Genomic DNA, 26,893 nt, shown 5'->3' on the forward strand with positions numbered 1-26,893 from the left:
GCTTCACTGTAAGGTCTTTCTTGCTCTTGAAGAAGGTTCTTTAAAAGCCAGTTGGCATCAGGTGCTCCCTGAGCTGCCCTTTCTTGGTGTTGTAGAGAATCAGAGGTCGTGTTCTTCCTCCCTGCCATGGGGGCAGGGAGGGCTGGTCGAGAGACCTTGCCCAGGCACTGCAGCAAGAAATCGCTTTGGGAATTGGAATGAAAAACCAAACCTCCCCATTTGCACTCTTCCTTTGCCCTTCTTCGCACCCTTCGCTTTGGCTGGCTGGCGCTTGGGTTCCTTGGGAAGATGGGGGAGCTGTGTTATGGCGATGCTTCTCGATGCTCAGTGTGGTACGGCTCTGTCCCGTGGCAGTAGGACCACGTGGAGGTAGCCCTTTCCGTGGCACTCACAGCATTCACATGGCTCTTCTTCACAATCTGGTGGAGAAGCCCCTGGGCGCGTAAAGGAGGCTCGCAGGGGAGCTCTGGCACCTCCACGGCGTGTGCCAGAAAGCCCTGTGCCCAGCATCCACGTGCCTTGTCATTCCCCAAGTTCAGCAGCTCCTTCCAGGAGTTCTTTTAAGTTTTTCGGTTACGGTTTTGTGCTTTAACTTCTTTAAAACCTTGGTGAGCCTTATCTGTTAATGAAGAGTGGGATTGAGTTAGGTGTGTGATGTCACAGGTCTGAAAATTTTCATTCCTGGTTTATTGTTGATTTGGGTGAGTTTTTCTCCCGACGAGAATCTCGTCATCAGGGAAGGTTCCTTCAAGCCGGTTACATGGTTTTATGCTTTTTCTTAGCCATGCACATGGCCTGTCACCCAGATACGAGTTTCTTAAAGATCAATTTCATATTCTCACATAGTTCCTAAAATGGAGGCCCTCACCCAGCACATGCTCAGGGTTTTTCTCCCCTAACCCCAGATGTATGAAGCTCTTTTGCCTGCATCCTGGCCTGTTGTGTGGCTGGGACAGGTGTGATGGTCTCTTGTACCATGACTTACTCATTTGGAGGATGCTAAACTCTCTGGGTCGGGTTATCTTGTCTCCTTGACATGACTGAGAACTGTTAGTGAACTGTTTTCAGCGTATATTGAGACCCAGGAAAGAAGCTGGGTTGTAAATTCTGCATTTCCAGATTCCCTACCTCCTCTTTTTAAGATTATTTTTGTTTTCTTTGTAACAGACACAGGAAGAATCGTGAGGCAGCCAGTGAGCTTCTCATGAGACTGAAGGACAACAGGGATCTTCAGAAATTCCTGCAAGATTGTCAGGAGGTGCGTCTCCTTTTAACTCCTCCTTTCCTCTCTTCTCACAAGAGCAGCCGAGCCTTTGGCATAAGAGCCCTTGGAATTATAAAACTAACTGAGGCCAGAAATTCTTATCACGTATATAATTTGCAGGTGGGGCAGCGTCAGTTCTCCAGCCTACAAGCTACCACTTAAGAGTAACCAGATTATTACGATCTAGAAAATTGTAGGCTAGCACTGTGCTGTCCAGTGCAGTAGACACTAGCTACATGCGGCTGTCTCATTTTAAATCAAATGAAATTAAGAGTGTAGTTCCTCCATCATACTCGTTGTATTTTAAGTGCTCAGAAGCCAACCACCTGTGATTCGTGGCTGCCGTATCACACGAACAATGCAGATGTTAGAACATTTCCATCGTCAAAGACACTGCTGTTCTCAAGTATTCTGTAACCTAAAAACATCTAATATTATATTTTAAACTATTTACAATGACGCACATTTAGTAGTACAGAAGGAAAGAAGTAAAAGGAACTGCAGTTGGCTACCCAGGTAAGAAGAAAGATTTAAGAACATAGAAACTGACTTTCTTATTCACTGAAGACCTTGACATATCCATCTTTCAGCCTCCTCAGGTGTCTGTCTGATATGCCCAGAGCAGCAGTAATCCTGATCTCAAACTCTTTGAGTTTTAGCATGTGGTATTAATCTGAGGATTCTCAAACTATTTCGTGCTCCCCTGATACATGCGTAAACAAACTGGGGAAACTAAAGTTCGCCAGAAAAATGCACTCTTCTCTGCAAGCTAGTTGGAGAAAAGCATCTAGCTGACGTCACATGGGTGAGATCACGAGCACATCGTCGTATTTCACCGTCTGCCAGAGAACCACAGTGAGACCCGGTCCTCTCTGGTTTATTAGACTTTAAATCCCATTGGAGGCAGAAATGGGATGAAGAATATCCAAGTGAAGCGGCAGGGACCTTGGGGACGGGGAGTTCGAGGGGTGGGGAGAGGATCGAGGTCATGTGCTAAAAATATGACTGGACTCATCACGAATCCCTCACATGCAAACTTATAGCTGTGTGTTAAAAGAAATGTGGCTCTAATAACAGCTGAGTCAGAGAGTCGGTGACAGAAGCGATCCTTCATGTCCATTAAACTGCTGTCTTACTGTGAATCTTAGAATATGCTCTAGTAGCTAAACCTTGAGAAGGGAAGAAAGCCCCTCAACTCTGTGGCTTAGGGTCTGTTGCCTTTCAGGGCCACACTGATGGACCTAGGTCTCTCGGGGTTTGCCTAGAGTCAGACAGGCTGAGGACAGGAGTGCCTCTTCAGGTGACACCTGAGCATTAATAACCTATTTGAATAGGAGGCTCATTTAAAGAGGCATCCGCGTCCCCAGAGAAGGCAAAGGGAAGAGTGATGGGCTCCAAGGTTAGCTGCGTAGAGTTGCACGATGTGCTGCGGTGAATACCAAGTGGCCCTTCAGCACTGGAGGGAGTGAAAGTTGTCAGGAGACGTTTGCAGCCTGGGCTGTGCCTTCCCCAGCTCGAAGGTCCCTGAAGTACCTTGATGTTAGCCTTGAAGCACCACCAGTGACTTGTTTTAACCTCAGGACATATTGGAAGTGTTGTGCTGGGGAAATCAGTGGGATTCCATACCCTTGCTTAAAGGACAAGTTACTGAGATGAAATTCATTGACCTGAGCGTGGTGAAACCTGGACTAAATTTGGGGAAAAGAATGCCAGGAAGTGAGCAGGAGATGAGAGGACGGAGGAACCTTTGAGAGAAGCTCAGTTGAAATTTCCAGCCCCCATTTTCCATTTACATACATGTGGATTCCAAAATAGAAATGTGTGGGAAAACTAAGCAGATAAAACGATAGTCCTTCCAAGCTGAATCACAGGAAATAGTAGCGTTTTAGATCTTTGTTAACGCTTGTTCCAAATGAGCATCCTTAGTTACAAGGAGTTCCCTCCTTAACCACACCAGTGACTGTTAGGCACGCCCAGAGGGCTGAGCCCTGCACGATTTCCCCTCAAAGTATGCACAAAGGTTTTGACTGGGCTTTGTTGTCCTGGAGACGATTCGCAGGTCTCTTTGTGACTGCTGGGCCAAGTCTCCCTTGTTTATCTTTCTCTCCTTGAACCTCATTAAGAGTTAGTACAGCCATAGGATCTGCTGGGGGTACCACATCAGCATATATAGTTTCCGCAGAGTGACGGAATTTAGGTCAGGTTTGGGGGCTCCAAAACCCTCAGTGTAGCAGTACAAGCAAAAGGGTGATATTATTTTTAAGAGATACTATTCTTTGACTATAAACTTTCCATCATTCAGCCTCATTAGAATACACCCCCTTTTAAGCCAGAACCTCTGAGAATGGAGCTTGTGTGTGTACCAGCCCAGCATTTGAAAACCTGTCTATTATTGTGCTGGTGGAGTTTTACAGAGCACCCGGAGGTCAGATTTAATACCGTTGCTGGCTGTTGGTATTGTTCAAGGTCTGGAGAATCCAGGTTGTCTCGCTGTCACGCTCCCTTCCTCGTGGGTTAGAGGCTAGAGGGGGCTGGGTTGTGAATTCTGCCATCATTGCCACCCGCCGAGAAACACTTCCTGGATGGGGAAATTTATCGCAGCAGTGCCGTGGGAATGAGCAGGGCCCACCTAGCCCCAGTTATAGTTAGCGACACAAAGAGCATCATAATTTTTGTACCGTTATTTTAATGTGATATCCTGAAAAATGAATGATTTAAAAGGTACTGCTGTTCTGTTGTGTTCCCTCGCACCATACCTCCTGTTTTCTGAGATTGATTTTTTTTTTCCCCAGGAGGACAGTATAACTAGACGCGGTGGCACGGGGATAGCGAGTTCAGTGCTTTGCTTTGAGCTTAATCCAGTGATCAAAGCATTTTTTCCTATCCTTTTCCAATCTGCACAGTGTTCTGTTCTGCAGAGAATGAGTATATTCTTAAATGACCTTTGCAAATGCCCACAAATAATAACTGTGGTTCTGATCCCAGAATGCTGATGGAGGGCTGATAAACTAGCAAGTTCCATAGCTCCATTTCATTGTGCGGCATTGCACGCTGCTTTATCTGTAGGATGATGTGTTCAGCAAAGAGCAGATTTGTTTATAAGCCTCTGATTTTTATGTAGCTCTTTTTTTAAAAATCTCTCTTGGGTAGGTGTTTATGAATAGCGCAAATATGTGAATGTCCTTTGCACTTCGGATAAATGCCTTTTATTGTGTTTAGTGTGTGTGTACAGAGTACAGGGGAAAGTTTTACCATTTGGTTTCCTTTTAACCTCTTTTCTCCTTAGATTGAACGGCCATAGCATTTCAGATCTTAGTTACTCAGGTAACTGGAAGGAAAATAGGTAATGCTTTTAAAGTAGGAAATTTAGTGTCTCGGTTGCTGTGTAACAAATCTATGCTCCTTGCTTACAAAGGGCGTTATGAGGTTTACTGGGGTTTTTTTCCCTTAATAAAGCATGACATCAAAGATCTCACGACTTTTTGCTTTCAACCCCACTCCCTCCTGTGTGGTGGGTGAGTATCCTGAGGAAAGGAGGGATGGTGCCTGGGGGTTCACCCATGTGCAGAGCCGGGGTGCTCCCATGACTCGCATCACCCTCCTTGACATTGTTTTCAAAGAACAGACTTTGTATTGTTGAAGCAAATTTATGGGGAAGCCTTTCCTAGCAGCAGCCCAGGGTGCAAGTGAATGGCCTCGGAATTGTTGATTCTGTAAGCGTTTCTGTTGGTTTTATGCACCATTTCTAAACCTTTGGTGATGGGACCATGAAGCAGTTTGGGTGCAAATTCGTTGTGGCAGCAGCTGGTGTAAGCGTGGCTCCTTGTGGTCACCTTAGGAGGAAGGGCACAGCCCCTGAAGGCGTTTGCCTCTGGTTCCAGACCGATCCTGCATTTGTTTGCGTATCTTTCGCCTGGGCAAACAAAAGCTCTTCCTGCTGTGATGGGGTAGGAATTAGGACCCTGGTGTGGCCAACTACAGGCAGGCAGTTGAGGAGCCAGGCAAATCAGGATGAGAGCCAGCAGGAGAAGTGTGTCCAGGAGCCAGACTGGGCTGACTCCTGCCCCAGGCTTCTCAGATCTGTCTGTCAATGGCTGGCAGGCTCTGTGAAGAGGCTTCCTAGAGTTCAGATCCAAGCAAGACACGTTGGGCCTCAAAATCAAGTCCTGTGAAGTGTTTCTTGGTCTGAATGGAAGGTTCTTTACAGACAGAGGAGGAAAAGGCGCAGGTGACTCAGACCTGAAGGGAGCATTGAGAGGCCATCGTTTCTGCCTTACGCCTATAGTGAGCAAGTTACTTACGCTTTTTGGCATCCCCATAGATAGGCCTGTGAAGGAAAAGGGAGGGATAAAAGAGTAGGGGCTTTGGTTTTTTTAAATAAAAGGACTAAAAGTAAAAGGATTACCGAACAGAGTAGAAGACACTTAATCATGCTTAACACGGTATAGCTGGCACGGCTCTTTGAAGGAGAAAGAAGGTTGTGACTTAGCCTGGTTAGGGCAGAATTTTAAACACAGGCCTTTGGGGGAAAAGCTGGTTAAGGGTGCCAAGCAGTTTGAAAGCTGGCTCGGAGCACTTTTGTACTCCTGGATTTAATGTTAGATACATAGTCGGGAGCAAGGCTCCGGTACAGTGTCCGTACGGTGGAGATACCTGCTGTGATGGGTCAGAGTTGTAAAGTGAACGTTTGGTTGTCTGTTGACATGGAAACGTGGAGTGTGTGTAGTACGACATGATGGCTCTTTCCGGGCAGAAGAAAGGCTGATGTCACTGTGATTACAGTCTCTGAAACCTTCCTGATTTTTTTTTCTTTCCTAGCTGTCTCTCTGGATCAATGAAAAGATGCTTACAGCCCAGGACATGTCTTACGATGAAGCCAGAAATCTGCACAGTAAATGGTTAAAACATCAAGCCTTTATGGCAGAACTCGCATCCAACAAAGAATGGCTTGACAAAATTGAGAAGGTGAGTTAAGATGTTTGATGGGGCTCCATCGGTGTGGCCGTGGTGAGTAAACGAACTGGGTGGAAATGAGCTCCTTTGTATTTAGCACGTTTTCCAGCATATTTGAGTCGTATCTGACCACATACAGAAGTGACACAGCCGGGAGCAGTCCCGTGTCTCATCTGCTGCCCCTGATGGACCGCAAGCCCCTGGGGCGGCGTCCTCACTCTGTTGATCATGTTATGTGTGCTGGACTGTGACAGAGACTGAGCGGATCCATGGAACTTAGAAATATTATGTATTTTAAATAATCTAAAATGTGTTGCTTCGGCACAGGGAGGTTCTCTGCAGCACAACGGAACACGAATGTGACATTCCCCACCCACCCTTCTCTTCCTTCACACTCTATATTGTTTCAAACTCTTAACGGTTAAAGTAATGTATTACGGTCTCTTGGGGGTGATGTGGAGGGGATGGAGTTTTAGGTTATTGGCATCAAGTGTCCCTAAGCCCCAGCAATCACTTGGTGCTCCACGCCTGTGAAAACCACAGTAGGCCAGGCCATTGTCAATTTTGTTGAGCAGTTAACTCTATGTGGAAAGGCTGCGCGTGCGTGCGTGCGTATGTGTGTGTGTGTTGAATGAATAAGAAGCTCACAGGTCAAATATCTCAGGTTTGTTTTTCACAGTGGCACCTATTCTCCTGCAAACTGCATGTATGTGTGTTTTCCAGGAAGGAATGCAGCTCATTTCAGAAAAGCCAGAGACGGAAGCCGTGGTGAAGGAGAAACTCACAGGTTTACATAAAATGTGGGAAGTCCTTGAGTCTACCACACAGACCAAGGCCCAGCGGCTCTTCGACGCAAACAGAGCTGAACTCTTCACCCAGAGCTGTGCAGATCTGGACAAATGGCTGCACGGCCTGGAGAGTCAGATTCAATCTGACGACTACGGCAAAGACCTCACCAGTGTCAACATCCTGCTGAAAAAGCAACAGGCAAGTGGCTGTTTCCCTGCCGTGGTCCTGATAGTCTTAACTCGCCCACCGTGTTCTCAGACATCCCCTTGGTGTGTGAAGGGATTTTAACCCAGCACAGCGGGCTCTGACAGCATCGTGGGACATTTCCAGAATCAACTGGAAAGACACAGTAGCAGTGTTGGGTGTCCATGCATGGAAATATTCTTTCATTATCATCTTGGTTGATGGATAGTATCACCACTTAACAGTTGAGTAAATATTCGTTTCATTTAGTCTGCAATTTACATGAAGGAAAGTTATTGTGTTTGCATACTTGACTGTATAACGTCTAGATATGTGATAGTTACCTGAGTTGTTCAGGGCACTTGATAAATAATAAAAGAAATTTGGGCTTTTTTGCATCACAGTAAAGCCCATCTAAGGGCCAGTGAATTTACTCTGAATTGAGGAGGAAGCAGCTCTGGTGAGGTTGAGCAAGCAGGTTGGTGGCAGGACCTGGCAGGAGCTCCCTGGGCCAGGTTTGCAGTGTGTGGCCGAGTCCTCCCCTACCTAAGAAAAGAGTCGGTTTATTCTCAGACGCCAGCCCCTTGTCTCTAAGCCGGCCGTGTGTGGGCTTCCCAGGGTGGTCGTTCCTGAGTGAGAGACCTCTGCTTCTGCTTTTGCTCGTTTTCCTCATGTAAATACACCGTTAGGATGTTTTTAGCCATTATCCAGTGTTTTAAAAAAAGAATAATCAGCTTTCTGACTGAAGAAATCAAGAGGAGATGGTAACATTGGCCGTCCTTCTGGCCTTAAAGAACTGGAAGCAGAAGACCTGACTCCTTCCTGGAGGTTCAGCTGGTTTCCAACGTCGTTACGGCTTCTGAACAGGCAGATGAAGGCTGTCCTTTCCTTTCCCCATAATTAATTCTTGTTTCCCCTGTCATTTGCCTCCTAAGTTCCTGGGTAAACTTGACAGTTGCGCCCAAGTTGAAAAAAATCTTTCTAGGGATTTTTTTTGGAAAGATCAGCTGACGAAGTGGAGCGCTAATTGCTGGTTCGCTGGCCATGCGGAACCATTTCTTGGGCTCTCCACTGTATCAGTGAATATTCTTGGGTCTTCCATTTTGGCCAGTGCCACAAGGGAACATTTTACAGCACCCTCCGTGTGTCCCTTGTCTCGGGTGTGAAGGTGGGTCTGTCTTCGCCCTCAGATGCTGGAGAATCAGATGGAGGTGCGGAAGAAGGAGATCGAAGAGCTCCAGAGCCAGGCGCAGGCCCTGAGCCAGGAGGGGAAGAGCACGGACGAGGTGGACAGCAAGCGCCTCACCGTGCAGACCAAGTTCATGGCGCTACTGGAGCCCCTGAACGAGAGGAAGCAGAACCTGCTGGCCTCCAGAGAGATCCATCAGTTCAACAGGGACGTGGAGGACGAGATCGTGAGTACCTCCCTGCCTGGCCAGCCTGGTGCCCGTGTTCTCACTGCTGGGCCCGACCCACCTTGGTCATGTCAGTGCGCTGAGCCATCCCAGCCCTGCTCTGTGTATCCACACAAAATGTAACTCTGTTTTTCTGTCGGGTTTTCTAAACATAACTCAAGGGTTTAATGCCCCTCGAACCGTAGTTTTAAAAACAAATAATGAGGACTCACGGGGAGTCCGGTATTGAGCATGAAGTAAGGTCTGGAAGACTGGCCCGTGCCCTGTATCGGAGAAGAAGGGCAGACTCCCAAGGCCGCCCTTCCCAGTGGGATTCTTTTTCTTTTTCTAAATTGTATTAAAGTATAGTTGGTTTATAATGTTGTGTTAATTTCCGCTGTACAGCAGAGTGACTCAGTTATACGTGTCTATGTCCTTTTTCATATTCTTTTCCATTACGCTGTATCACAGGATATTGAATATGGTTCACTGTGCTGTACAGCAGGACCTTGTCGTTTATCCCCCAGTGGGGTTGAACACACTTCCTCTCTCACGCTGGCCTCCCTGCTCTCCCCTCCTGCCCTCGTTTGCATCAAATGTTTGTTCTCTTTGAGTGGCCCCTGACCACCTATTTACAATTCCTTCCAGTTGTGGGTTGGAGAGAGGATGCCTTTGGCAACTTCCACGGATCACGGCCACAACCTCCAGACCGTGCAGCTGTTAATAAAGAAAAATCAGGTAAGCGTGTCTGCTGGGGGCTGGCTCCTCCCGGTAAGTCGGCGCCACGCGGCAGGGCGGTGAGCGGGGGAGCTCCGAGGGCTGGCGGCTTCTCCTCGGCCCTCGAGGCGCGGCGCAAGCAGCGAGCTGCCGCGGCTTAGCGAGCCTCCGGCGTGTATGCCCTGCTCCCACAGACCCTGCAGAAGGAGATCCAGGGCCACCAGCCCCGCATCGACGACATCTTTGAGAGGAGCCAGAACATCGTCACGGACAGCAGCCTCAACGCCGAGGCCATCCGGCAGAGGCTGGCCGACCTGAAGCAGCTGTGGGGCCTCCTCATCGAGGAGACGGAGAAGCGGCACCGGCGGCTGGAGGAGGCGCACAAGGCCCAGCAGTACTACTTCGACGCGGCCGAGGCCGAGGCGTGGATGAGCGAGCAGGAGCTGTACATGATGTCCGAGGAGAAGGCCAAGGTGAGGCAGGGAGGCCGAGCCCTCTCCCCCAAGCCCTGCCGCCGGAGAGCCTCAGACGCAGAGCCTGAGCTTGTGCACCGCTGGGGGCGACGTCCTTGTGAAACGTTTCGTTGTCGCCTTGGTCGTGGGGGCAGCGTGGTGCATACCGGTGGCTGGAACCTGGCTCTTTGCCCCTCGACGCAGAGTTTTCTTGTCTGAATCCCGGTATTGTCGTTAAGACCGGATTCGTCGTGCCCTCCGCTTTTTTAAATAGAAATTTGCCGAAGTCTGCCTTTTACAGTATATACTAGATGCTTTTTTCTTGAGACAGTCTAGCAGCATTTGAAAGTATTCTCACCAGGATGCTGTTATCTAACATCTGTTAGACCGTGGAGGGGTTTTCAGCCAGCCAGGATACACTTGGTTTGCCTGGGCTTTACCTCATACTTCAGCAGGTCCTCGTCACCCTGCGTCATCCTCATGTCCGTCTTTCAGAGGCTCCCATGGTCCAGTCCACATTGAAGCTCGTGGAGCGCTCCATATTCCAGCGCCCATATCACACCTGTGGCTTTTTTTCTTTCTGCCAAGTCTTCCTCCTGCCACACCACGCAGTCAGCCGGCCCCTCTTCCGGGGGGTTTTGGGTCAAGGGCGGGGGGATGGCTGTGGTTGTGACGGCCCCCTCTCTAAGCAGGATGAGCAGAGCGCCGTCTCCATGTTGAAGAAGCACCAGATTCTGGAACAAGCCGTGGAGGACTACGCAGAGACGGTGCATCAGCTCTCCAAGACCAGCCGGGCCCTGGTGGCCGACAACCATCCAGAAAGGTGAGTGCTGTTCCGTGAAGATGAGACTGGCTTGTCAGTTCCTGCCCAGTTGGGGCCTCTTGTTCGAGTAACTGGTAATGTAGATCTTTGGGAAGCATTTTTAAAACAGACCCAGTAGGCCTGTGCTGAACAGGAAGGGTGAACGGTTGCATTACAGGAGCTCACTCTTGCGGGCTGATTATCTCCTGCTGGCCAAGCCCTGTTGAGAGAAGATTATTGGTGTCATGCGTCAGAAGTACCGACTGACTTGCATGGATATACAGGTGATAAAAGCACCTACCCTTGGGTTTAAAAAGTCACCCAGTTTAGGAAAGTAATTACTAGTTTTAATAGAGCAATAGATAAGGATACTTGGGCCTGTAAATTAAAAGGGGTACCGAGAAGAAGATGATGCCGCCTCTGAACTCTTATACATTCAGTCTTGAGAATGTCTCGGGAATAAGAAAAAGGAGTGTGTGGTACTCCTGCAGTGTTACATACCAGGCTTACACGCTCACTTCAGTGGCAGTCATTTTAGGCTTTCTCTGGAACTGCCTGTTACAGCTCAGACAGACAAGAATCGGCTTTGTGCATTAACCAAGGCAAGTTGAAGATGAGGTCAGTGGCTGGGTTGGTACAGGGTGTCCTTCAGGGGTTCGTGATCAGGACTCCCTGCAAAGTGGCCTTCCTCATCTCCCAAGGACAGGCATCAAGAAGTCCTTGTCTGACTGCTTTCATGCTGGAAGACTGTCATTCTGGGAGAAGTTGGAGGGAGGGGGATGGATGCTGCACCCCCAGGACCCAGGAAATGGGAGCAGCAGGGCCCACCCTCCTGGCAGAGAAGAGCATGCAGCCCAGAGAAGGTCAAGGTGTGTGCAGACGGGGATGTTATCTGTCCCTTCGACAGCATGGCACCTGAGAACGGATCCTGGGTTAACTTCTAATGTCAGAGGAAGTCCTGACATATGGAGCCAGCAGTGCAGTGTTTCGATTTCTCTCCCCTCCCTCCGTCGTCACGGCCAGGATGGCATTTGTCCTCAGTCACTGTGTTTTGTTACACGTTGGCTCTTCATTACTTGAGGTCAAAGTTCAGAGTTTTATTTTTTAGGCTAAATAGGTTAACTTGAGGTTTCCTTTGAGAAATGTCGTAAAACGTGATCTCTTGGCATTTCCCCTCATCTGCTGGCTCCCTGAAGAACATGTCCCCCTCGTCTCGCCCCCCCCCACAGTGAGCGCATCAGCATGCGGCAGTCCAAGGTGGACAAGCTGTATGCGGGCCTCAAGGACCTGGCCGAGGAGAGGAGGGGCAAGCTGGACGAGAGGCACCGGCTGTTCCAGCTCAACCGGGAGGTCGACGACCTGGAGCAGTGGATCGCCGAGAGGGAGGTGGTCGCAGGGTCGCACGAGCTGGGGCAGGACTACGAGCACGTCACGGCAAGTACCGCGGGCAGGGCCCGGGCGGCCGCGCGGCGCACGCGGGCTGCGGAAGGCCCCTTGCGTGCCTTGCCTGCGAGCAGAGAACGCACCCCAGACTCGAGCCAAAGATGACGGGGTTTCGTTTCAACTCGACACTTTGGTCACCGGGCGACTTGGGGGTCGTTGAACTTCTCTGCTGCGCCCTGTCCTCCTCTGGTCAGAGGAGATGGAGCCCGGGCCTTACTCGGCGGCAGTGAGCAAGGAGGAAGCCTGATTGATAAAGAGGCTTTGGAGCTGAGATCTGTTAAGTCAGGCATTTCTCTCCAAAGGGCATTCGTGTGATCAAGAAATAAAGTGTTCACAGTAGTCTCACTGATTTCTTGGTGCGCATCCCTGTTTCAGATGCTACAAGAACGATTCCGGGAATTCGCCCGGGACACAGGGAACATTGGGCAGGAGCGCGTGGACACGGTCAATCACATGGCAGATGAACTCATCAACTCTGGACACTCGGATGCCGCCACCATCGCCGAGTGGAAGGACGGGCTCAACGAAGCCTGGGCTGACCTCCTGGAGCTCATCGACACGAGGACGCAGATCCTCGCCGCCTCCTATGAACTGCACAAGTTTTACCATGATGCCAAGGAGATCTTTGGGCGCATCCAGGACAAGCACAAGAAACTCCCCGAGGAGCTCGGGAGAGATCAGAACACAGTGGAGACCTTACAGAGAATGCACACCACGTTTGAGCACGACATCCAGGCTCTGGGCACTCAGGTGGGTGAGGCGCTGCCCAGCGGTGGTGGGAGGGCTTCTTTCCGTAGTGTCTCTGTGCCCCTCGGAGCATCTCTCTCCATTCCTTGGCTCCGCAAATCATGCCTCAGAGAACTGCCCAAATCAAACGGACATGCGTGTGCACACACATGTATCACACACACTGTTGTAACGCTCCATCTGGGAGAACTTACCAGTCCGTAACATTCTCAGTGTGCCACATTTTGCAGACACTGTTGGATGGACAGTACTTACGATTAAAATAAACAACCCAGACACATACACAGACATTTACAAGTTTTAGGCCTTCTCAACAAGAATTTGAATTACGTTGGCATATCCATCCGGAATAATTTCCAAAATGATACCTCATTATTTTCCATCAACCAGAGTCTGAGTTATGTATCGGAGAAGAGAGAAAACAAGACTCTAATGTTTCACTGTGCCCGCTCTTCCCCCCCCCCCCCCGTGAAGTGGTTAACACGAAGGCTTTGTTTAAGAGCTGCCTGGCAAAGTGATAACAATGTAACAGTAATGATCTGTAGTGTAATGACTCTCTAATTCACGCTCTCACTCCTGCACAGTTTACTGCTTAGTCTTATGCCTGTTAGATGAAAAATAAATTGTATCTGTCTTTTCCCTTAAATTTCAAGATCTTAGAGAAGAAGCCTGTTTTCTTAAACATATCAGCCTTCAGGATATCAGGGGGTTTGTTTTTGCCTTTTAGAAGCACGTCAGTGATCTACTGCAGGGGTTGGCAGACTTCTTCTGTAGAAGCCCAGACAGTACAGAGTTTTGGTTTTGTGGGACATACAGTCTGTTACGACTACTCGTCTCCGCCATCGTAGCATAAAGCAGCCACGGACAATCCGAAAGCGAAGGGCGTGGCTGTGTGCCAGCAAAGCTTTCTAAAACAGGGAGCCCAGATTTGCCGTGGACCCGCCCCTGATCTAGTGTGCCAGCCTTCTTTGGTGTGCTTTGGGGTTTGTTCTGTGGAAGGACCACCTTTACTGCTGTTGTTTTCCCCTTAATTTGCCCCTTCTAAAAGCAAAGGTAGGTCACAGCTGGGGCTCCATTCACGTTAAGTGGCTTCCCCTTTTCCATCCTTGGAGGTAGAAGGTGTGGAGGGAATATGTAAGAGATTTGTGGAGTGGCTGAGGGTCTGCATCAGGCAGAATTTAAAAGCGCCCCCCCATGCGTTGTGCGGGTTTCCAGCCTTTCCTCCACGGCTGGCGGATTCTCCATTCCAAAGCTCGTCAGCTTCCTGTTCAGTGGCTCTCACTGCGTGTAAGGTCCTGGAGCACCAGGTGAGCGTGTAAGGATCCTGAACCATGCAATCTGACATGCACGTGCAGTTAGAGCACGGCCACCAGAGAAGGGCCGACCCTGGCTTGAACTGAGCCTGTCATGCTGTATCGCTGCAAGTTTTCATTTCCTTCCTAAGCTTCGGTTCCCTGATGCTTTAAGGACTGCAGTGTGTATTGTTACAGTTTTTAAAAAGCTTAAGAGAACTTCTGGAATGCCTGGAAACCTCATTAGCAGCAGGTCTTTCCTCTACACCTGTAAAATCATTTACTTTTAGAACTTCAGGAGACTCCAGAGATGGTAGAGTTGCTCCTTCAGTTTTTTTTTTTTTTTTTCATTAAATCCCTTCACTTTGTGAGGCTCAGAGAGATGCAGGAGAGCCCACTGAGAGTCCAGGAACGTCCAGGGCAGGAATCTGTTCCGTCAAGCCTGATAGTCTGCACCTCACCATACCCGCCGGGCCAGGCCATTTCAGCCACAAAAGTCTGCATGCCCCTCCTGCAGTTAGAGCAGAAGGGAGGGCTCTCGGTGCAGGCTCCAGAAGCAGATGGCGTTTCCTCCTTGGCTGCTTTCCTCTTAATGGCAGCCTGACCCGCCACCATCCTCCGTTCTGTGCGGGAACAGTGGACATGAGGGAACCTGATGACGGTCTGCAGTGACTCCTCAAAGCAGTAGTTAATTCTAGCGGGAATCTCTGCTTTCGCTCTCCTCGTCTACCTTGTTTGTTGTTGTGAGAACAAATGAAAAACAGCTAGAGATCCAGGAAACTTTTTTTGTTTTTTAACTTGTTTGGAGAGATTTGGTTAGTCATATAGGAGATAAGCTTTTCAAATAATTTCCGAGGAACTTGCTTATTGTGATTTGAGTTGATACCTGAGCCGTATTTAAAGAATGTTTCCAAAAGTCTCTTAGGATACGGAAATCAAATCACCAGGGAAACCAAACCCCATTGATTCTTCTTTGCATCTCTTGCAGAAATCTGTTTTCCTTACCTACCACCACCTAGAGCCTTTTGAGTGATCGGGGTCGGTACACCTCCCCACAAGCCCCAGTGTCCATCCCTCCCCCCACCCCCCGCCCCCCGTGATGTTTCTCCACATAACTCCCCTCACGGACATCTGAAGGCTGCTATCATTCAGGATGTCTGCTGTCTTCAGACTTTGATCAGTAAATGAAGATTGAGTGTGTACTCCCCATACACGTATGTTTTAAATTAGATGTTGTGCATGAGTATGGCATTACTAGTACGTACTTTATATAAAACAAAAGAGATGGAAATTTTTGATTACAAAATAAGCCACGGTTATTAGTTTCTCTTGTAAAGGTGTATCTGCCCTCCACCACCACCCTCGCCGCCAACAAAAGGGTGAAAGCCTTTTCTTGTTTATTTTTCCCCCTTTTACACAGAAAGTATTGACATTATGTACACTCTCTGTGCTTTGCCTTCTCTACATAGCCGTCATCTTGGAGTACTTCTCATATGAGTACACAGAGCCCTTCCGCATTCTTTTTCATGACTGCATGGGCGCCTCCTGTATGAATGTGCCATTGTAATTTAACCAGTCCCTCATGGACGAACAGATACTTTATTTTCAGTCTTTTGCATTTACAGACATTGGTGCAATAAATAACCTTATGTGTATTTCATTTCCTAAAAGTGCAAGCGTATATGTAGGATAAATTCCCCAAAGTGGAATTATGAAATCAAAAGGCACATGCATGTATAAGTTTGGTGGGTACTGCCTGCGCCTTCTGCAGGAGCTGTAACCTTTTGTCCCATCAGCAGTGAATCAGCTCACTGACATATATACATCATCAAGCTTGAATTTTTGCCAACTAGGAGATGACAAATTACAGTATCTCCATGTAGCATATTGTCATAAGGCTCACTGGCATTTCTTGCTCTCCAGAGTTTTTATTGAAGTTTTTGGCTGGTTAAGATTTTCCCTTCTTGGGCATCAGCATTTTCAGCTGCGCTAAATGCTGCTTTTTTGTTTTTCGCGTTGGACTGTGCCGTTGTGGGAGCTCTTACAGGTGATGCGTACATTGTTTTCAGCAGCAACATCACATAGCCAATGGAAAAGGTGTTTCCAAATGAGTTCTTGATGGCAGTTTCTCATTCCTGATTTTAAAAAAACACCGTCGGTACCATGCAGGAGCAGATTAGGTGTTTATCCTTTACTGTGTCTGGGTGCACACCGTGTGTTCCTGTGCCGTCTTCATGTCCTGGGCCACCTCCGGGGACCTTTCCCGACCAGGGCTCCCATCAGCGCGAAGGCAGAATGGTGCGCAGAGGGGGAGTGGGAGGCCGGGTGGTGGCGCAGAGGCCCAGCTCCGACCCGTCTCGTCTCCTGGCGGCTTCACAGGTGAGACAGCTGCAGGAGGATGCAGCCCGCCTCCAGGCCGCCTATGCGGGCGACAAGGCCGAGGACATCCAGAAGCGGGAGAACGAGGTCCTGGAAGCCTGGAAGGCCCTGCTGGACGCCTGCGAGGGCCGCAGGGTGCGGCTGGTGGACACGGGGGACAAGTTCCGCTTCTTCAGCATGGTGCGCGACCTCATGCTGTGGATGGAGGATGTCATCCGGCAGATCGAAGCCCAGGAGAAGCCACGGTAATGCTGCCGGCCTCCCGGCTGGGCCCTACCCCAAAGCTTCGAGGCTGGAGAGGGGGCGGGGAGGGGCTTTGCGGGGAGCCACTTGTCTCCTGCACACGGTTGTCAGGGAACGAGGGGCCCTCCCCATTTCTCCCCGACCCTGCCCCCCTGGGTCCACGCTCACCCAGGCCCTCGTGCTCTCATCTGTGGGCCTTGTGCCTCAAAGCAGCCGCATGCCTGGGACCGGACTAGCTCTACCTCACTGCTGGAATGAGATGGCTTTTCTGAGTTCTTTTTCTATGTCTGTCAGATCAAAACCCACTCTATCCCTTTTCAGACATATTACCGAAGGTGCCTCTTACACTCAGCATCTGCTTTAATGGTGTCTCGGGATTCGTATTTAGTATTTGTTCTGTGTCTTCTCTTTGGCCACGTTTCATGCAGAGCGGTGAAGAGGAGCTCGTGGGTGTACAAGCAGGCACATAGACAGCCTCCTGTTCACCCCTGCCGGCTCCAGCCCTCACCGTACCCGAGAGATGGGCTGTGCTCCAAAAGAAGAAATACGGTTGTTACATACATGAAGCAGTTGTGTTTCCTTAGGTCAGGACTCTCCAGTCAGTCGGTTTTGATGGATGAGACGTTCTCACGGCTCTGCCAGTCGCTGATTGCTTGGCTGGTTCCTGCTCTGTGTGTCTTCATGTCTAAATAAGGAGACAGTATTTGCTGCTCTTTAAAACACACATGTCCTGAACCTTCAGCAGCTAACTCACTGGGGTACAACTGGGGACACCTGTGACTGCCTCTGTACCTTCTTGAAGAGTCTGAGGTGCATTTCAGAGTAAAAGGTTGAACAGAGATCCAGTGGTTTTTCTGGTCTCCACCTAGAAAAATTGTTTCAGCGCACACACAAAAATAAAAGTAGCCTTATTCTCAGTGTTAGGTTGTGAAGCTGTGCCTGAGTTACACCATCGTTGCGCTGCAGCTCAGTGACCCAGCCTGCGCTCAGACTGTGAACCGGATACTGTGCCGCCAGTTTCCTTCAAATTAATTACGTGTTTTGAAACCTACACATTTGTTTGAAAAGCTTGGTCTCCTAAAGGAAGTATTATTTGTGTAATTTTAGGGATGTGTCCTCTGTTGAACTATTAATGAATAATCATCAAGGTATCAAAGCAGAAATCGATGCTCGTAATGACAGTTTCACGACCTGCATTGAACTTGGGAAATCGCTGCTGGCGAGGAAGCACTACGCATCAGAGGAGGTAGGATGCCGCTTACGCTTTGGGGCCCCTGTGGTGAGTGCTGCTGGTGTTCAGATGTAAAGTGACTCACTCTTGTGAGCGTGTGTGTGTGTGTGTGGGGGGGAGCATATATAGACACACACACAGAGAAATCTATGCTTACGTTCACACACACGTACGCACACACTTACCTGTGTTTCAGAACTCCTTGCTTCTTCCCTGTATGTGTAGAATAAGACAGGTATAGAGCCAATCAATCCATGGCACCAAAGACAATTTTTGAGGGCCTCTGGTCAAGGGTTCATCCTTTCTCACCTCCTCCATCAGTTCTAGAAGGTGTCACCCCTTCTCTTGTCACCTGTGCCCTAGATCTGTTTGCTCTTTAGTAGATGGTTGCTAAGTCGAGTTGCGATGCTGGTGACACAGAGGGGAGTGGTTATCAGTGTGAGGCCTCCGAGAGCTCAGGGCTTTGCCCCTCTCGCCGGCCCCCGCTCTTAACTTGAGTGTGTTCGCCACAGGGAGCCCCGGAGTCTGGAGGGGGCTCAGTGCATTGTTGGCCTCCTCACGACAGAGCAGCTTTGGGTGGAGCCCGGCCTTCCTCCCAGCCCCTTCTGGAAGGAACGTCGCCATGCTTTTCTCTCCTCTCCCAGTACGCGGATAAACTGAGCAGTCCTTAGATCTTTCCTGCCTTAGTGGTGGTCTCTACATAAAAAGTGTTTTTCTTGGGCTTCCCTGGTGGCGCAGCGGTTGAGAGTCCGCCTGCCGATGCAGCGGACACGGGTTCGTGCCCCGGTCCGGGAGGGTCCCACATGCTGCGGAGCGGCTGGGCCCGTGGGCCGTGGGCGCTGGGGCCTGCATGTCCGCAACTTGTGCTCTGCGGCGGGAGAGGCCACAACAGTGAGAGGCCCACGTACCGCAATGCGGCCCGTCAAGGGTCAGACTAGGAGGATGTGATCTACTCTATTAAGATGTCCTTGGGGTCCTCTTTTCTCACAGATCAAGGAGAAGTTACTGCAGTTGACGGAAAAGAGGAAAGAAATGATTGACAAGTGGGAAGACCGATGGGAATGGTTAAGACTGAGTAAGGATGTACCTCATCTCTTTGTTCTTTTTGGGTCCCCACTGAAAGCAAGCCAGTTTATTTACCTGCTTTAATTGACTTGATATGATGTTATCTCTTAATGATTTTTGGAGTCTTTCTGAATGCTGCTTTTTTAATATCCTGTTTCACCATTTCATGCTAATAAGTATTTTTAAGTAGTTCCCTGTGACATATTCATTATCTTTCATCTCATGATTGGCCTCTGTGTTGTGAGTGGGGTCTGAGTGTGTAGGAACAGTATGGGGACGACAGGATGTGGCATCCCTCTGGGAGAGTGCAGACAGGAGCCCCTTCTCCGCCAGTTATCTTTAAGGAGAATTGTTACTGTGGAGTCAAGAAGGTGGAAAGTTGGCTTGTTAGGTCTTACGAAAGCTTACAACGATAAAGATTTTGCAGTGAACCGGGCATTATTCTAAGTGTTTTATATGTTTTTCTTTATTGACTTCCCACAATAACCCTCTGAGGTAGATCCTATTTTTAATCTCATTTTATAAAGGAATATGTGAGCTAACACAGAGTCCATAATATACAGTATCAGGAAGAGCATTTATGATTGGTATGAACTGCAGGGGTAGCCCAACTGAAGCATTATTTACCGTACTTTGCCATTCTGTGTTCGGGGCTCTCTGGGCTCTGTCCTTATATTTTATTATAACCTTATTCTCAGGCACCAGGAGTGCTTTCTAGAAGCAGAATCCAAGGGGCCTTTTCTGAACGGTGTATAAGAGACCTAGCGGAGGCATCTCAATTCTTTTGAAAAAGAAATCCCACTTTTGATCATTCTTTGGATGAGGGTTTGGTCTGTAAATTTTGCCAGCCCCCAGGGCAGGTTCAGTTCAGTTCAGTTCAGCAAAACCCAGATTACACTCCACTGTGAGCTAGGCACCAGGTTGCATGCTGGGCATTCCTGATGAGGTGACAAGTTTCTCGGGCAGTGGGGGCATCTCCTTGTGCCGTGTTGGAGGCCACCAGGGTGACACCAGTGCTGCCCGTAGTCGTCGTCTTACCTGAATGACCCCAACCTCTGCTGCTTAAGGTATAATGAAAATGCCAGCCACAGCGCAGGCAGAGCTGAGGTCTGGCCTGCCTTCTCACAGCTGCAGTGGGTGGAGGTCATGCTGCGTTTCCTCACGTGTGGAGGAACAGAATGAATAAAGCAGGAGCCTTAGCCCATACTGTCCCTACTTTCCCTACTGCTTCCAGATCCTTCCCTGCCTCTCAACCCCCCAAAGTAAAACATGGCACTTCCACCCCAGAAAGGGTGATTGGTGAATGGCTGTCCCCTCAGAGTAATCTGGTTATATGTAAATTGTGAATTCTTCAGGGCTCTGGGGCTTACCTCACTGAAGTAGGGCTGAGTGAGCAGAGCATACCTCCTGGCCCTGCATGGCCGTATAGTAGCCACGGCCCACATGAGGCTCTTCGGAACTTGCAACACGGCTGGTCGAAATTAAGATGTGCTCCAAGTATAAAATACGTGTCGGGTTTCAAAGACAGAAGAAAAAAAAGATGTAACACAACTCAGTTAATTTTTATACTGATTACGTGTTGAAATAACAGCTATATCAGGTTGTCTAAATTATGCATTTGAAATCAACTTCACCTGTTTTGAATGTGGCTGCTGGGAAGGTTACAGCTGTACACGTGCGGCTCACATGACGTTTAAGGGCACAGCTCAGATCTAGACTAGACTGTAAGCTGGTTGTGCCGGCAGCTGCCAGCAGAGGGCAGCACCTCCCTGAGCTCCCGAGTCACCCTGCCCCCACACTCACTCTTGGCTCCCTGTGCAGTCTTGGAGGTCCATCAGTTCTCAAGGGACGCCAGTGTGGCCGAGGCCTGGCTGCTCGGACAGGAGCCCTACCTGTCCAGCCGAGAAATAGGCCAGAGCGTGGACGAGGTGGAGAAGCTCATCAAGCGCCACGAGGCTTTTGAAAAGTCTGCAGCGACCTGGGACGAGAGGTTCTCCGCCCTGGAAAGGCTGACAACAGTAAGTGGGCCCTGGGAGCCGGGGTGCTCTGCCATGGTTCCCGTGGGCAGCCTCTCCTTCCTGCTCACCTCCTAGGCTAGGGAGCTCAGGTCATCGCTCTGATTTTAAAAGCAGTAAGGATCTTCCTGGAGCTGGTGTTTCTCTTGGTACAGAATGTGGGGAGATGGTCCGGGGCTCCTGCCCCCTCAACCACTTCCTGGGCACACCTAGGTCTGTGGTCACTTCCTGTCTGGGAATTGATCGAGTGGGATTTGCTTTTCTCTTTTGATCTGCTTTTCTTCCTGTACCTCATAGAAGCCATGGTTTCTAGGGAGCATAGCCTTACAGTTTTCTTCTGATTTCAGGATTAGAATTCCCGTCAAGCACTAGTAGCTCCATCATCTTAGACCACTGAAAACTCTCCCGAGTCCTGATAATCTCTTCTGCCAAAGTAAAGGCCTCAGAACAGGCCTTGCTCAACTGGTGGTGTTTCCTCTCCCAAGACACTTGCACTCCTGGTGGAAAGCTGATTCTTTATGGTGTGCTTCCCGATTTCTACAGTCGTGGGCATCTAAAATGTACCTGTACACGTGTGTGTTAACACGGAATACTTTGGGTACACGCATACATTGCTCATGAAATGGCTTAGTTCCAGTTAGTCTATTTCCTGGCTTTTATTAACGTGTTATTGAGGTTTGGCCGAACCTGACTCCCTACCGCAGCACAAGAAGCCTCTGTGGGAATGATTGCAGCTCTGACTCAGTGGTGTTGGTCTGACCTCTGATGAGAAGTCCAGCACGGACCCTCATGCTCAGGTGCTTTCTTCCTCAGCAAAGTTGAGAGCTGCAGAGTTCATTTAGAAACTAAACCCGATATCCCAGGGGCACACACAACTCGCAGGGCTTCTGCCATCCTGTGGAATGGATCTGTTTCATCACTCAGACCCCTGTTTCCTGTGGTTCTGGGTTGTAGCTGCAGTTCCTGTCACCTTAACGAGATTTTGCTTAGGATGTCAGAGCTTCTGGTTGTCCCGCGTGATCCAGCGTAGACCACTCAGACGGGAGGGTTTGCCTGGAGCCCTCTCCTTAAAAGAGGCAGAGTTTGGGGTTCTGCCCCACATCAGCCTGTTCTCCCTCAGCTGGAGCTACTGGAAGTGCGCAGACAGCAAGAGGAAGAGGAGAGGAAGAGGCGGCCGCCTTCTCCTGAGCCGAGCTCGAAGGTTTCCGAGGAGACCGAGTCCCAGCAGCAGTGGTGAGTCACGGGCAGCCCGCCCACTTCAGTCTCAGCTTCAGTGACAAGAGAGGTTTAGGGAGCACACTTTCTAAGCCCGTGCTGATGTGCCCTTCCTGTTAGTCACTTCTGAAGACTACTGAGACTCCGTACGGTCACCCCGGGGTAACATCTGAGGAGAGTGACTTGTCCACAGTCACACTGCAGTGTTGGCAGCGGGAGTAGAATGTCGACAGCAACCATCTCTGCTGTGCACACGTGTGTGTACACACACACACACACACTTAGAATTTCCACATGAGTAAATGGATGGAGTGAACTACCCAGATTTCAGGCCAGTGACTGTGTGGTGATGCTTTCTGAAAGTTCTGGGTGACTTTGACACGAAGGGCAGAAATTACTCTGTATTTCTGAAAGGCTGATTATTTTGCTGGGGTCCAAGCTCCATGACAACCCTGAATGCCACCTTTATGGGCAAGGATGCCTGTGGTCTTAACTCTTTCTATCTAGAGTCAATTTGAAACACTTAAAAGAGTTTTTAGAAAGAAATCACGTCATGTGAAAGAGGGCTGCATATGTTTTCCTGAGAGAAGGGCTCTAATGAAGTTGACTTGTGTTCTCCCCCGTCTTCTTCTCTCTCTCCTCCTCTTTTCTTCCCCTCTCCCCTCCCTCCTTCCCCGTTTTCCTCCTGTTCTCTCCTCTGTCTTCTTTCTCCCCCTTCCCCAACAGGGATGCTTCAAAAGGAGAGCAAGTTTCCCAGAATGGTTTGCCGGCTGAACAGGGATCTCCACGGGTTAGTTACCGCTCTCAAACCTACCAAAACTACAAAAACTTTAATAGCAGACGGACAGCCAGTGACCAGCCGTGGTCTGGACTGTGAAGTTCGCTACCATTTGTCAAGAACCACTCTTTCCAAATCCTGTTGGTTTGACGTTTTGGCTTCCACTTCACCCACAGTGTTAAAAATTTTACTTAATTCATAGCCTTCCTTGGTTTCATATTTGTTTGCGTTTAATTCATGTTTATTTGAGTTTTTTAACTGATGGATGCTCAGTTGCCTGAAAGCAACATACGTATTTTTTGTTTATTTATCGTGAGCTTTTTACTTTATTAAGATTTTGCAGCGAAAGCCTTACGTGAGTAATTGAAATTAAATGAGATTACAGCAAAATGAAGAAGAAAACTAGAATCTGACAGGTATGACACATCCAGCTATACTAACAGGGTGCAGTCCTGCACTATACGTAGCCCCCTTTACAGAGTTATTAACCTGCAGTAGTTTACTAGGAATTGAGGAGGGAGACTTCCAGTACTAAGATGAAAACCTAGAGTCAGCTGTGTAACATTCCATGAAGGATACATTCATTTATTGAAAACGATAAAAAAAAAAAAAAAAAAAAAAGGTTGAATCTACTTGGGAAGGTTTTTTTTTTTTTTTAAACTTTAGGCGCAGAATCTGAACAGTTTTGAGACCCTCGGATCATTGCTTACTTTTTTACAAACCAGGTCCTCTCTGTATTTTTTTCTGCCAAGTCCTGAACCGAGAACTGTAGGCTCGCTTCCAGCAGATAATGCAGCCGGCCTCAGGAGTCAGGGGCCCCCTGACTGCTGCCACCACCTCTGTCTGGGTCACTGTCGGCACCGCCGGAACATGGGATGTGGCAAGTGTGGCAGCGCTTCTCGGCCCGTTGGGGAAGCCTGCCTACCAGACTTCTCCACGCCTCTCCGTTCAGTTGATGACTTCAGGGTGTCAAACTGTTTAAATTTTGCAAACAAATGGAACAAAAGCCATTCTGGTTCACCCTGATTACTTGAACGACGCACTTGGGGGAACCACCCCAGGAGCTGTTGCCTGCCTCCAGGCTCCAGAAGTCCTTCAGCGTCTCTGTAGTATGTCTCGTATGGATCTTCTGATTCATTTTTCATTTTCCTATGACCTTTTGTGAAGCTCTCTAATAAAGAGTCGTTTAGGATGACATTTATCAGACCACCAGCAGGGATTTGAAAATGTTTTAACAGAAATTCTATTCACCAAACCAAGTCCATATTACATCAAAGCCTTGTGAGACATTCACTTGCTCATTTGCCATATTTAGATGTTAGTGGAATCAGAAAACCTGTTTTGATATGTGTTCTCCATGAGTTAAGTCTAATTTGTCTTTTCATGATGCATGTCTTTTTTTTTTCTTTTGTCAGGATAACATCATATAGCATCTTGTTTGTTTTTTCCTCATTTCTATGTACATATCTATCTACTTGCGACCGTAGATGGGTATATAGATAGATGCCAAGCTTCTTACGTTCTGGGGGTAGTATGCACCATTATTGGGTCTCTGCCTTAAAACACACCAAAATTCATTTTAGAAAAGAAACTACTGCTTCATCTTTGGTGATTAGGGAGCCCTGACATGTGTTAACTGGCTCCAAATGATACGTGTCATTGATCTATATGTATATATGTGATGTGTCCATATATATATGTTTAAATTTTGTATCATGAGGGCTAATACCCAATTTTATGCCTTTCGTATTCAGAAGACCAAAAACAAAACAAAACAAAACAAAGCCACATAAGCACACAGGAAAGAAAGGAGTGCTGTGATGCTTTTGGCATTTGTTCTCATGCCTATTTTTATCTAGATTTTTTAATTGTAGCTTGCCAGACAGAGTTTTAATTGAAATTGGATTGTATCAGAAGGAGGAAAGCTCTTTTCGTTCTTCTGAGTTACGGTGCAGAGACTCAAGTTAATGAACTTGAAGATAGTGTTGCTTCTTGCACTTAGAAAACCAATCAGGTGTTCCTTGTGCTACTAGTTGTCACGTTGCATTTACGTTCACCTCCTGACTGAAGTATCTCAGGTGTACGCAGCCACTAATCGCTAAAGAGAAGCAACGTGGGGTGGGGGTAGGTGTGTATCCACATGTACCCACTGTTTGGTCACAGCACTACGATTTGCTTTTGATGTTTGTCTCTAGTGGCGTGTTGTCTGTTGGCATGCTTAAGCACATGTCCATTAAAATTCATTTTGTTCCTTTTATGTTCCTTGTTTTCTTGGTTAGTGATTCATTTGCATAAACATTAATGATCTCTGCCTACTGGTTTGGGGTTTTCTCTTTCCTTCTAACTCTAAAGAAAAAAATTTTTGCTGCAGAATTTCCCCCAGAAGGGGCTTCCCCTGGCTGTCACCTACCTTGAAGTTGGACCAAGTATGATAAATTTTAGCCTTTTTCCAGTAAACGTTCCTCTATCCAGGTCACTGCTGTCACTAGCAGTTTTTGAGTCACACCTGCAGCACTAATTTTTTTTTGTTTAACCTGGTTTCTATAGACACTAACCCCATGTCTCCCTGGACTCATACCTGGCACAGGCCTTCCAGACCGATCTCATACTTCCTCCCAACCAGAAGTTTCCCGAAATCTCACACTAGAACAGATGTGTCAGCCTTAAAATCCACTCACTTACTTTTGACTCGGGGGCTTTGTTTTTTTGGTTACTATTTCTCCTTTGTCTCTCCTTTAAAAGGGAAAGGCAAGAGAGATATTTAAGTGGCCTATTCCTTATAAGCACTGGCCGACAGGCCGTCACTTGCAAGGCCAGGATAATCACCAGGCATCTCCTCCCTATGCCATTCTACCCTAAGAATCCCTTTTCCACGTTGCTGTGTGGATAAAGGGTTCTAATCACAAACACCCTTCAAGTGCATAGCCTCTAGTCTGACCTTAAACCCCGCTGCTGACAGTAATAGGTTGTATAGACAGAGTATAAACTTGACTCCCAGCCCACCACTTAGATAAGGCCCAACGGAGACATCCCAGTTCCTGAGAGTTGACGTATCGGATGTTCAAGTGGTGGTGGCCAGTCTCCCATTGATCCTGTTGAGGTTGTCGCTGCTAATTTTGCTGTCACGTGGTTCTGGGCAGCAGAGGTGGGGGACGTATCTAATGAGCGTGCCGTTGACACCTCCATGTTTGTCCGTGTACGAAGGGTGCAGGTTGTCTGTAATCCACTAAAGCGTCAGCCACACCCAGCTTTAGTAACTCGCTAATCCCACACCCTGGGTGTATCAAGCCAGGGGCCGCTTCAGTTCATGGTACACAGTTGATGGCACACAGGCTGAAAGCGATAATGAATGGAGACCCTACTGCATTTCCCAAGCCGAAAAGCCATGAGGGTTACAATATAAGTGAGCTTGGGAAGGAACAGCTCCCGAAGACGTCTCCAGCCTGAAGGGTCAGAGCCGCTGGAAGCCTGGCTGTCTGGGCTTTCTCGTCTCAGTGCAGCAAGGCACCGTGATCAACCAACACGTGATGGGGAAGGCCCTGGTTCTGTCTTTGTTTGGGGGTAAATAGCCGTGTGGTGTTGAGTGACTGTGATTGGCTTTTCCAGCTCCTTTAACACAAACTACAACCCACTCACGATACAACTTCGGCAGATGTGGTTAAATTGATGTTCGTTGACTTGCCTCATTTCCTTCCAGCTCTTAAGTTCCAAAGTCTAACGGGGATGGTAGATGTGAAATGCATGATTGCCGTCCTAATTTCTGCATGTGTTTATGACGATGTGTCGAGGGGTGGTGGGAGGAGAGCCGGAGAGCATTTTCAGAAACCAAAGGTCTTTCTTGTCTGACTTTGGGGGAATGCCGTGTAGTTCTGATAGAGTTGTCTATCCATCTGTTTGTGAATGCCCTTTCGCTTCAACTTCCAGCCCTTCT

General features: G+C 48.5%; 1 protein-coding gene across 5 annotated transcripts in view; it reads left to right on the forward strand.

Annotated features, from left to right (window-relative positions):
- SPTBN1 (spectrin beta, non-erythrocytic 1) overlaps window positions 1-26,893 on the forward strand; it is a 199,221-nt gene that overhangs the window by 164,782 nt on the left and 7,546 nt on the right. For 3 of the 5 annotated variants that reach the window (XM_032652749.1, XM_032652750.1, XM_032652751.1), the window contains 15 exons: window positions 1,168-1,258; window positions 6,083-6,229; window positions 6,941-7,204; window positions 8,380-8,604; window positions 9,232-9,321; window positions 9,495-9,773; window positions 10,445-10,575; window positions 11,784-11,988; window positions 12,373-12,747; window positions 16,416-16,660; window positions 17,766-17,904; window positions 18,880-18,964; window positions 20,776-20,972; window positions 22,090-22,202; window positions 22,911-22,974. In XM_032652749.1, coding sequence (XP_032508640.1) covers window positions 1,168-1,258; window positions 6,083-6,229; window positions 6,941-7,204; window positions 8,380-8,604; window positions 9,232-9,321; window positions 9,495-9,773; window positions 10,445-10,575; window positions 11,784-11,988; window positions 12,373-12,747; window positions 16,416-16,660; window positions 17,766-17,904; window positions 18,880-18,964; window positions 20,776-20,972; window positions 22,090-22,202; window positions 22,911-22,974 — 2,650 coding nt within the window. Of the gene's footprint in view, window positions 1-1,167; window positions 1,259-6,082; window positions 6,230-6,940; window positions 7,205-8,379; window positions 8,605-9,231; window positions 9,322-9,494; window positions 9,774-10,441; window positions 10,576-11,783; window positions 11,989-12,372; window positions 12,748-16,415; window positions 16,661-17,765; window positions 17,905-18,879; window positions 18,965-20,775; window positions 20,973-22,089; window positions 22,203-22,910; window positions 25,220-26,893 lie in introns of those variants that run through there. The other 2 variants (XM_032652752.1, XM_032652753.1) reach the window with 2 other exon arrangements.

The sequence above is a fragment of the Phocoena sinus genome, chromosome 13, assembly GCF_008692025.1.
Source record: "Phocoena sinus isolate mPhoSin1 chromosome 13, mPhoSin1.pri, whole genome shotgun sequence".
NCBI classification, from domain to species: Eukaryota; Metazoa; Chordata; class Mammalia; order Artiodactyla; family Phocoenidae; genus Phocoena; species Phocoena sinus.